Genomic DNA, 12,308 nt, shown 5'->3' on the forward strand with positions numbered 1-12,308 from the left:
AACATGTCAGAAGTGCTGGTGCGCTAAAGACTAAAATATAGTTTATGTAAATATAGTATAATGTTCATCTCTGTCCATGGTGCTGAATCAATCCTAGTGGCTGGCTTTTGGTTCTGAGCACTTTTTCCCTTTCTGTAGAGGCAAATATTAGCACAAAGTCTGTTACATCTGTAAAGGCCTGTTCACACCAAGGATGATAACAATAAAGATATAGTTCTAAAAATCGTTCTATATTATATTATATATTAAAGAATAGCAGAGTCCACACCACAACATAACGATAAAAGCACAGAGAAACGATATCGTTGGAATCACTCAAGAACGTTTTTTTCCCAGCTGATGAACGATAAAAACACTGATAGGCTACCCAATCAGAATCAATCAATGAGCTCGAGAATTGCAACCTGTTTTTCCATGTCAAATGTATTCATTTTGTTATAAAGGTGGTAATTTTGTCTGTAATATAAAGTGCTCATATAAAATATGTTCTGTGTGTAGGCTACTGACACAATAATTGTACGTGTAAATTAGCATAGTAATTGCAAACAGTTTCTATAGTCAGTTTTTAACAGGCTGTCACACAGAATACATTCCGTCACATAATCGTTGTCTCTGTGTGTGTTATTATCTCTCGTATGGTCTAACGTTAACAGACCAATCAGAAAAGCTTTCCTTTCGCCTTTACACAACCCCATTCCCGTGATTAGGTGTAATGTGGGTGGGGGCACCACCGGCATTCACCGGCCGCGGCTCTTCGGGAAACCTGAACTTCTGAATTAGCTCCGTAACTGAGCGATTAAGTGCCGCATCGCGTTCGTTTGTAAATATTTTGTGTGGAGCTGCCTAGCGCAGCAAACGAATGCCTTAGCTCGGAAAGGAAATGCACACAAGTGGCCGAGCTGGAGATGCGCGGAGCCCGCACGCATTCTGCACCGCGGGTCGGTGGTGGAGATTCGTGCTTTCAGACTGGTAACAGCGGATTGCGGTCGTGCTGGGCGCGGTACGGGATTAATATGGATCAATGACACGCACCTCATAGATAATGGAATATACAAAACTGTATTTGCGCATTTGAAACTGTTTGTAAGTAGCCTACATGACCAGTTCACTGTTAAAAATACACCGATATGTACTGGATTCATCCTCTCTAAGACGCTGTGGAGGTATTCAAAGAGAAAAGTGATTCGTTTCTATTACGAGAAATGAGCATATCATTCCTTCCACTCGGATCAACGACGCATTTATGGAAATTGGGTCTCTCAGATGGCATGAAACTGCAAAGACGTGACTGGTAATAATTCAGAACCCCTTTCCCTGTCGGAAAAAAACAAACAAACCTTAAAACAGCCACTTTTCAGCTCGTCGTGCTGGTTTAGGGTTTTTCTTTCTACGAATAGCCTATAACCTGTTACTCCCTTGAAAAGTGACCACTATTGCCCAGGGTGCGAATTATGGGGTGGGGAGGAGGGGGGTTGGATGTTGACCCCAAAATTAAGACTTGAACCCCTAAGGAATTCAAAACAAATGATTTGAGTGTTCTTAAAAGTATGTATTTATACATAGGCTAAGTGTATATTTCAAACGACGTTTTAGGTAAAGTTAGGTAAAATTGCGCTAAAATAAACGCTCGTAAATAGGAATCGAGTTATTCTGAGAAGATAACCATAGCAACATTACGTTACTCGACCGCTTTCTCTATTCGATGTAGGATTGTACATCAATAAATCATAATAGTCTAATAATTCATTATTCTAATATAGTTCATTATAGATTTGCATATCACAAACCCGAATGTCTTCGAGGTATTTGAAGGTTAGATAACTAGCGACGCCAAAGACTGGGTTGCGCGAAACGAACCTCAACCGACTGCGCCCCAAAATAACTGACAGAATACTGAAAGAAAAGTCGACCCCTTTGAAAGTCTCGCTCACTGATATCGCCACATGCAAAAACACCGCAGCGTTTCGAATGCATTTTCATTCCGACTTATCTTTTTCTTAAAAGTAAATGCAGTACTAACAAAATGTCTCTGACCCAGAAGGACCTGATGAGATTCAACGCAACGCTTCATCATTTCAGTGATCCAGCTGCGTGGGTTGAACACTGATGCTCCGGATCTCTGATGCTGATGCTGGTTCATCGCCCTTGCGCTGTTGCTGCATTCTAGGATGTTGCGACAAGTGTTGCACGAAGGGCTCAGGACGTCATTCCACAAACTGGGCCACTTTGTCGCCAATCACCCGGTGTTTTTCGCCTCCGCGCCCGTGCTGATCTCCATCCTGCTGGGCGCGAGCTTCAGCAGATACCGCATAGAGGAAAACGTGGAGTACCTGTTAGCCCCCAAACACAGCCTGGCGAAGATCGAGGGGAACTTGGTGGATAGTTTGTTCCCCGTGAACCGATCCAAACACACCCTCTACTCAGACTTGCAAACACCCGGGAGATATGGCCGGGTCATCGTGACTTCGCGCAGGGGGAGCGTGTTGGACCCTCACCACGTCAACTCAGTCCTAAAGGTGAGTAACATTTCACTGGAGTAACTGTTTTTGTCTAACAGTTTAAACTGTTACAATAGTATTGTCAGGGCTCCATGAATCAATATTTTTTGTTAATTTAGCTACTTTTTGAGAGATCCAACTTTCCTTGAAGCTTATTAGTCTTCCTTTTATAGAGGTAAAAAAGTGAAAAGGAAATCACAGTTCAAGAAATCAGGGATAATTTGAAAAATATACGTCTTAATTGGCTTCACAACTTTGTCCTGCTTTTTTCAGCACTTTTCAGATTATATTTGCATAAAAACAAACATTTTTGTGATTACGTAATAATCTTTTTCGTTCTTCTTTTCATATTTTATCTGTTATGAGTTCAACAAAGTCACAGGTTCTGGTAAGTAGGGTTTTTATTTATTTATTTACAGATTTATGCAATCCTTACATTCCCAACAATGATATGTTTAACTCATTACACAAAGTGGGGGATTTTTAGATAATTTCCTTTGTTTTAAGAAGCTCATATTAGTAGCTAGGAATAGTGCATTTACAAAAAAGAAATACAAAAAAAAACAAAAACAAAAAAATCAATACATTTACATATGTGATATTAAAAATAAGTTTGGTTATTTTTGTCAACACTGTCAGCTGTCAGGCATAAACACTAAGATTTTCTTTCTATGATTTCACTTGGATGTGATCATCATTTTGAAACATTCTTGAATTCATTTAAATAAATGTTAGATTAATAAATATTTATGTAATAGATGTTAAATATTAAATATTGCATCTATAGTCCCACGGTAAGTGGGAAAATGGAAGATAATTCTGTGATTAATATTTATTTATTTATTCATTTATTTATTCCCAGTACTCAGGAATCACTGGGATAATAACTGACAAAATGTCTGTCCTTTAAAATTGAACAAATCTGTAATTTTAACTCCACTGTGGAATACAGGAGCTATGGTATTAACTGGATTTTAAGGAAAGTTCTCTTCCCACAGCTCTCCCTGGATCATATATTTTTTTAATATTAGAAATATTTCATGCAATGTGCCGGTCAGAGTGTTAGCTTGTGGCCTACTTTATCTTCCTGTAACACAGCATCCCAATCCAGCTCCAAAATTCATTCCCCCAGACACCACCAACATGAAATATGATGCTGGCAACTTCTGCTTATACTGTACTCGCAAAAAATTTTTAATTTCAGGCAAAAACCAAATAAGCACTTCACCTCTTTTTGTGGAATGTAGATGAAATTATGGCATTACATTTCAGATTGACATTTTGCTAGCAAAAACACTTTATTATTAAATGCAAAGTAATAATAATAATAATAATACGTTTTATTTATATAGCGCCTTTCCAGAGCTCAAGGACACTTTACAATAAACATCAAAAATGTGAGGATAACATCAAACAAACAATCAAACAATAATACAGAAAGTAAAGAGAACATCAGAGAGAAATATATGGATAAGACAACATAAAACAGAATAAACAGAAGTCAACTTAAGAAAGGTAACATTGTGAAAACAAATGAGTTTTGAGGTGAAAGAAAGCTGATTTAGTGAGACTGAAATGAAAGAGAGGAGTCAAACATAACACCGAGATTTCTGACGATACTATATGGAGCAATTAGAGTGACAGTGATATTGCAAGTAAAGTCAGCGTACTCACGTCATGTGCATTTAGACTAATCCTTTCTAACTGGAAACATTCGTTTCAATTTTCTTGAGATAACTGAACTAAGCCCGAGCTGTAAGCAGCAACCACGTCTTAAGAACTTTTTTAATATTCACAATGCATTGTATATTCCAGAAATAGAACCTTCTTCATATTCTCTCTGCACCATAACACAACAGGTCTCGGTATAACCTTGTTCACTGTATCAGAGGCCACCATTGGGCAAGAGGTTTGCTCTCCTATGCTGAGCCATGATTTGAAAGAGTCGAATGCAGTGTGACAACTGTGTATGCCAAGATCTGATCTGATCCGATTCTGAAAGAAGGCAAAATTATGGTTCAAAGAATTTGAGGTGATTATATTCTGTGTAGTATATATAGTTTTTTCTTTGCCCATTGTTTCCTACAAATGAAGAGCAGACAGCCCATTTGGAGCGTCCGTCTAGGTCAGAGACTGTGGGCATGCAGATGTCATGCTTTAGTCTCCAACTGAGGGTTAATAATCAAGCTTGAGCAATTAGAGGCCTGATTGGTGTGTGTCTGACATTTCTTTGCTTCTCGAGGAGGCCAGAGGAGCATTGGAGGAGGCAGCCTCCCCCGGTGATCTGAGTCTGACACGTCTAATCAGTCTGACATTAACAACGCAGAGAGTCTGACCTCAGAGGACAATCAATCCTCCTCTCGCATTGATTGCCTTGGAAGAAAGTCTAAAAGTTTTTCTTTGATGTTGCATTTGTGTTTTTAAACAGGAAGTAAAACTGTTGGCACACTCTTCCTGCAGGGACATGCTTTTTTGTTGCCTGGCAACAAGATACTTGCAGCTGAATGCGTTGAAATATTGACAATCACATACTTAAAGTTTACTCTTGTGTATTAAACGTTTTCATTTTAATTTATTCCTAATGTTGCAAGAACATAATACACTACCATTCAAAAGTTTGAGGTCAGTGTTTCGCCAGTTCTTCTTTTCTTTTTTTTTAAAGAAATTAATACTTTTTTATTCAACAAGGATGCATTAAATTAATCAAAAGAAACAGCAAAGATGTTACAAAATGTTTTATTTCAAATAAATGCTGTTCTTTTGAACATTCTATTCATCAAAGATTCCTGAAAAAAAAGTTTCACAGTTTCCACAAAAATAATAAGTAGCACAACTGTTTTCAACATTTATAAAAATAATGTTTCTTGAGCACAAAATCAGCATATTAGAGAGATTATTTGACATTGAAGACTGGAGTAATGGCTGCTGAAAATTCAGCTTTGCCATAAAAGGAATAACAATTAAAAGATAAAAAAATAAAAACAAACAAAAAATGTAATATTTTGCAGTATTACTGTTCTTGCTGTATTTTTGATCATACTTTGAATGGTAGTGTATATCTTTTCATTGACTAATTCAAATTTTGTTTATCTGTATTTACCTGTACTTATTAGTAAAATCTATATTTTTTATCCCTCTCTTTTCCACATCAAGCTACACAACACAATCACTCAGATCCAAGTTCCTATGCTGGGATTCAACTACACCTTTGCCCACCTCTGCCTGTTGGATGACAGCAAGAGCTGCATCGTGGATGACATCCTGCGGGTTCTGGAGGAGATGAGGTCAGCATGGGCATCCAACTGTTCAGTATCCACTCTGCATTATCCCATCACCAAACTCAAAGACGGGCGGGAGGCCTACATTGGGCACCAGCTGGGTGGAGTCCTGGCAGGTGGAGGGAGAGACGGGGTGCGTACTGCTCGAGCCCTTCAACTCACGTACTACCTGCAAGCGGCCAGTCCACTGAACGAAGTGGTAGCGGCCAGCTGGGAGCTGATGTTCTGCAAGGAGTTGGAGAACTTTGGAAAGGCTCATCCAGAGCTTAGCCTATACCCCTTCACTTCATCTTCTCTTCAGAGGGACTTCCAAAGGACCAGTCGGGTATCAGAACGGCCACTGCTCTTTAGCCTGGCTGTGTGTCTCTCGCTGGCCATGCTGTGCTGCTCAATGCGAGACTGTGTGCGTACAAAGCCATGGCTGGGTCTTCTGGCTCTGGTGACCATCAGCCTCGCTACACTCACCTCTGCAGGCATTTTCAACCTCACAGGAGGGAAATACAATTCAACATACCTGGGTATCCCTTTTGTCATGTTAGGTGAGATTATACTACGCCTTCCTGTCCTCCTATTATGCAAAAATGTACACTACTGTTCAAAAGTTTTCTTCATTGAATTTTTTAGAAAAATGTTTTTGAAAGATGTCTCTTATGCTCACCACAGCTGCATTTATTTAATCAAAAATACGGTAAAAACAGCAATATTGTGAAATATTATTACATTTTTTTAAATGTTATTTTTTTCCTGTGATGGAAAAAGCTGAATTTTCTGGAGCCAGCTGCAGTCTTCAGTGTCACATGATTCTTCAGAAATCATTCTAATATGTTGACTTGGTGCTCAAGAAACATTTCTTTGTATTACCAATGTTGAAAACAGTTGTGCTGTTTGAAATTTTTGTGGAAACTGTTTTTTTTTTTCGAGATTCTTTGATGAATAGAATATTCAAAAGAACGGCATTTATTTGAAATCGTATTTTCAATTAACAATGTAAAACTCGTTACTGTCACTTTTGATCAATTGCTGAATAACTGACCCAAACTTTTAAATGATTGTGTATTTGCATCATCCCAGTGATTCGTGCTCTTTTCTCTCTAATCACTAGTCGCCATTGCTGTCTGCATATTCGTTCCGTTCTTTTGATCTTCCATTTACATACTGTGACTGCTTGTATTTTAAAGGACTGTCAGGTTAAACGAGTGCACCTTTTTGACTGGCCGGAAAGCTCTGCACTGCACTTTTGTCAAGGTGTATCATTAAAAATGAAATGCTCCATATCAAAGGAATTCCTAATAGAGCTCAGCAGACAGCCTTTAGAGGAATTCCACCCCCTTCTTTTGTCTTCTGTCCATGAGCCATTCTGGGTGAATCAACTGTGTGCTTGTGGAACAGATTCACACGAGCAGATTTCTTGCAACTAATTACCAACACGCATACATGCATCCTGACAGAACACATCCATCTTGCTCGCTCTCGTTGGCCATCTCTTACACACAGCAATTAGTGCCACATGTGGGAGGAGGCCTGTGTTGAGAAAATAACAGGCTGGGGCAAAAGACAGAAATGAGAAGAAAAAAAAAAGGAAAATAAAAACAAGGGTTTGGAAAAAAAGACGAGAAGGCTGACTGAGAGACAATGAGTTTAGATTGACCCCCATGCCACCCACTCTACAACATTACTATTGCATTTCTCAAGAAGACATCTGTGTCCTTCTTATAATGCTTCTACACTTCAATCTCGACCTTGGCAATTGTGTCACTCAAAGTCAGCAATCTCAGAATTCTCCCCTCTGGTTTCCAATCACAGCCCGAGTGACAGCATCTCCTTACAGAGCTCTCCTAGAGAGCACTTTCTTAGCGTAAAAAAAGAACTTGCTAGAGCCGCCCAGTGTCACTGCATATTAATATCATTCCAGGTGGTTCATACCGGGTTGCATAGGGTTCAGAGAAAAGCAGGGATATAAGTACAACATAACGGATGTCTGACAAAACAATAGGCCTTATCTCTGTAGGCCACCGGCCTTTTATTTAAAACAAATTCCATTACAAGGACATTAGCTGTCAGCTGGGATCATCTGACAGTCTTCTGATGATAATGGAAAGATGGAAGGGAGAGATATCATAGGCCATAATTGCTAAGATTAATGTCATGTTTATGAAGAGAAAAAGACTGCACTGCATCTTGTAAGATGAACAAAGATGTTCAGGAGATAAAGGACTTGCATACTGAGAATCAGTCTGTGTGTTACATTGGTATTCTTTATTTTGTTTTGAGACAAGTGGAAATAAAATAGTCGGTTCAACTAGTAAAGAGGAAAACGTCTGTGGCAGAGGCAGAGAGCGAAGGCAAAAGTGTGAGGAAAATGAGAAAACAGTATGAGAATAGAAATTACAGTCTCTCTCTCTCATTTTCTTTGTTTTACTCGCAGATCTTGATTGTTTAGTTTAGCAACAATCTCCTCTTACTGCCCATTAGTTTAATTTGAGAACTTTAGCTCTGCCAAAAATCAGAACACTTGAGACCAAACGTGGAGGCCACGACCTCAGGCCAGTGCTGTCTGGTGACTCTGCTAGCTATTGTGCTGGGCACACATACCAGGCCTGTGTGAGAGGCAGTACTGGCGATATCAGACCGAGGGAACCTCCATCATGAATGATGAGTCACTGATGCCGTGGCAACCCTGTAGGTGAGGGCCATCTGCTCACTGTGCCTGCATGAGCGAGTCATGTAGAAAGCTAGAGAGGAAAAAACACAGAAACTGAAAAAAGACCAATAGAATGTGAAAGCACAAGTTAAACATGTAAATATATGTTATGGTGCAAGAGTGTTAGCTTCATCATGATGACTTGTGTTCAACTGTAGGACCCCGGGTTCCTTAAAGTCAACTTCTAAAAGTAGACTGACCCAGTTTGCCTAATGTCTTGAGCTTCTGTGCTTCTATGAAGTCCCAAGGCTACAGGGGCTGTCAGCCTTCCTCACATCCGTAAGGCTTTCTCCTTTCATCAGATCAATTTTACATGACATGTGGCTATCATGTGTGAGTGTGACTGAGATTTATTTAGCTACAAATTCATCAGCTGTGAAGATGGAGGAGGAGAGAGTGGGCTATAGTTAGATCATGCTCTGTAAATAGAGGTGGTGGTGGCCAAGAGGCTTCTTTGACTTTGCTTTCAAGACTGAATCCTTTCTTTATTTTGACGGATTTTCCAGTAAACTGCACTGGTGATGATGATGAGCTATAAATTAGGAATGGAGTTTTCTATAGGCAACAGATTGTATAGATTGAATTGAACTGGATTAAAATTAGATTTTTTTTATTGATGGATGTATAAATGCTACAATGCATGCTAAACACTTTCTGACTTAGCTTTGTCCAAAAAAAAAAAGCAGTGCCAGAGCCGGAGAAAGAGAGCATCTGTTTTTCCCTCACATCCATTGTTGCGATGCAGCTGCAGAGTGACTGTCTTGTCACCGTTTTGTTCAATTATTTACGTCTCCACTTTTCCCAGCAGCCATTTATGTCACTTGAAAGATCTGCCTGCCAAAATCATTCTAAGCTATGCTTAGACCATTCCACTTCACGTTTCATTTAAGGTTTATAAATCACTGAAAGACATATTTTCTCTCTTCATCTCTTTCAGGTCATGGCTTGTTTGGCACATTTGAGATGCTGTCGTCTTGGCGACGTACCCGCGAGGACCAGCATGTGAAGGAGCGGGTTGCTGCTGTTTTCTCTGACTGTATGCTGCCCTTCACAGCTAGCACGGCCTTGCATGTGGTCACCTTCGGCATCGGGGCCAGTCCATTCACAAACATTGAGGCCGTACGTCTCTTTTGTCGGAACGCCTGTATCTCAGTCCTCTTCAACTACCTCTACATCCTCACCTTCTACGGCTCCAACCTAGTGTTTGCCGGCTACCTGGAAAACAACTACCGTCACAGTCTATTTTGCAGGCGTGTACCAAAGCCAGAGTTGCTGCAGCAGAAGCCGGCGTGGTATCGCTTTCTCATGTACACACATTACAACGAGGAGGCCACAGAAGCAGGAACACTGCGTGCTTATGAGAGTCACCTGCTGGTAGCCTTTATGAAGCGGTACTACTGTGACTGGATCACCAACACCTATGTCAAACCATTCGTGGTTCTGTTCTACTTAGTTTATGTTTCCTTTGCCCTCATGGGCTACCTTCAGGTCAGTGAAGGGTCAGATCTTAGTAATGTGGTTGCCACAGAAACAAGCACTATAGCATACACCCATGCACAGCAGCGGTATTTCAGCAGTTACAGCCCTGTGATTGGCTTCTACATCTACGAGTCCATTGAGTACTGGAACACAAGCGTGCAAGATGACTTACTGGAATACACCAAAGGTTTTGAACGTATCTCCTGGTTTGAGAGTTACCTCAACTACCTTCATGGGCTGAACATCACCACTAGCCTGTCACGCAGCAACTTCACAGAACACTTGCGGTCTGGCTTTTTGCGCCAACCCCGATTTGTGCATTTCTCGGACGATATCATCTTTGCCAAACGTGCGGATGGGGAATTTGATGTGGTAGCCTCACGTATGTTTCTAGTGGCCAAGACAACAGAAAACAAACGAGAGGAGATGTCTATCCTGCTGGACACACTAAGGAAGTTGTCGCTGACCTCCAGGGTGAAATTCATAATCTTTAATCCATCCTTTGTGTATATGGACCGTTTAGCTTCATCTGTTGGAGCACCTCTGAAGAACTCTTGCATTGCAGCTCTCTTTCTGCTCTTCTTTTCCACCTTCTTGGCAGCTGACCCACTGGTGACTGCCTGGTTGACTGTGACAGTAGCCTCTGTTGAGTTCGGGCTGGTGGGTTTCATGACCCTGTGGCGTGTAGAGTTGGATTGCGTCTCAGTGCTGTGTCTGATCTACGGGGTGAACTATGCTGTAGACTCCAGCACTCCGCTGGTGTCTGCATTTGCTCTAGGCCGGGAATTTACGCGTACGCGCTGGGTGAAACTAGCTCTGGAGCGACATGGAGTTCCTGCCCTTCAGAGTTACTTGTGTTATGGGGCTGCTCTGCTCCCTCTCGCGGCCGTGCCCTCGAACCTCACCCGCACACTCTTCAGGTGCCTCTTTCTCACCACCATCATCACTGCCTTCCACTGTTTGGCCATTCTCCCCGTCCTGCTCACCTTCTTGCCTCCCTCCAAGAAAAAATGTCGGGAGAGAAAGAATGCTGCAGAAAATCGGGAGGAAATTGAGTGTGTGGAGATGGTGGACAGCACACGTGTGGTTGATCAGATTACCACTGTCTGACCACATGCCCGAAAGAGAGGTAGACTGGAGGATGTACAAGAGAGAAAAAACAAAACACCCCCAGGGGGTGGCAGAAGGAGACCTGAGATATGAGAGTTAGCCTATGTGCAGCTGGGCTTCCAGTTCCCATACTTTATCGGTGTTCTTTAGCATGAGCCCACATTTTAAACAAGGCTTCTGTTTGATGGTAAAAGCAGATGAGTTTGAGGTTGAGCCATTAACAATGGGTGTATTGTTGTCATGGTAAAAGTCCTATGCAGGTTTTCCTGCTGCTCAATGAGAGCAAGAAAGGCCAGATGAACCACACTGCTGCACAGTTGCAGATAATCACAGAGGGGGGGCTCCTCTGGTCTGCAGTATTACAGCAGCTGTAGAGCGGAAACAGTAACAAGCAATTGCTTTGACAAGGCGTAGACTTACAATGTTTCTGATGCCCCAAAAACCATACCAAGACTTTCATGGGGCACTAAGCTAAAGACCAAGCAGCCATATTCATATCTGCTGACAGCCATGACTTTAATGTGCCCAATGTAATTTCTTCTCAGAGGTTAGATGTTTTGGTCAGGACCATATATTTGTCTTTTGGTATATGGTGGTATTAAAAATACATGGTATTTGATCAAAAATATTTTCACTGACCATGGTGAAAGTCACCTCCCCCACCATTACCAATGTCTCAAGAGGCATTTAAGGCTCATCTTCCATAAAGGAATGTATAAGAGAGAAAAAAAATGGTTGGGTGAAAGAAAGGACGGAAAGGGGTGGGGATGTGTCTGAGAGATACACAGAAGCAAGACTCTGCTGACAGGTTGGTATGCTGTGCAATGCTTCCATGGTAACTCTGATCACAGTTTAGTTGCATAGTGTATGTATAATTTCCTACCCTCTAATTTCAATAAGGGCATTGGTTACCAATTAAGTCACACTGCAATGGAAAGTATAATCTATGAAGGATTTATCCCTGCTGCTTCTTGCTTATTTTGTTTGCCTCTAAAATGTTGAAAATCACCTTGTCACAGACAATGCTCTTCATCAATATGCATGAGCCAGAGTCTGTTCGTTTTCACCCTCCTTTGCCCTCTGTGTATGAGAGGCTTGAAAAAAATAGATACAGAGCAGAAAGAGAGCATAAGAAAGGAGCATCTGGCCAATCAAATCCACTTACTTTTCAAATTCTCCTCAGTCCCAAAAGCAATTGATATCAAATCAATCATGAAGTAAAACAGCATCCCCTTTAGCTCC

At 41.1% G+C, this 12,308-nt stretch overlaps 1 protein-coding gene across 3 annotated transcripts; it reads left to right on the forward strand.

Moving 5' to 3' along the window:
• The first annotated feature begins 1,142 nt into the window (after positions 1-1,142).
• On the forward strand, positions 1,143-11,475 carry LOC107721922 (patched domain-containing protein 1-like). Of its 3 annotated transcripts, none has more exons than XM_016530151.1 (4): positions 1,143-1,291; positions 2,039-2,516; positions 5,652-6,315; positions 9,415-11,475. In XM_016530151.1, exons 2-4 carry the CDS (start codon positions 2,169-2,171, stop codon positions 11,064-11,066), a joined length of 2,664 nt encoding a protein of 887 aa, XP_016385637.1. In that variant the 5' UTR covers positions 1,143-1,291; positions 2,039-2,168; the 3' UTR covers positions 11,067-11,475. The 3 variants fall into 3 exon arrangements, with proteins under 3 accessions (XP_016385637.1, XP_016385639.1, XP_016385640.1); XM_016530153.1 differs by having other exon boundaries at positions 2,042-2,516; XM_016530154.1 differs by lacking the exon at positions 1,143-1,291 and having other exon boundaries at positions 2,034-2,516.
• Positions 11,476-12,308: the final 833 nt, after the last annotated feature.

This window comes from Sinocyclocheilus rhinocerous, unplaced genomic scaffold (assembly GCF_001515625.1).
Source record: "Sinocyclocheilus rhinocerous isolate Xijiao unplaced genomic scaffold, SAMN03320098_v1.1 scaffold90, whole genome shotgun sequence".
Taxonomy (NCBI): Eukaryota; Metazoa; Chordata; class Actinopteri; order Cypriniformes; family Cyprinidae; genus Sinocyclocheilus; species Sinocyclocheilus rhinocerous.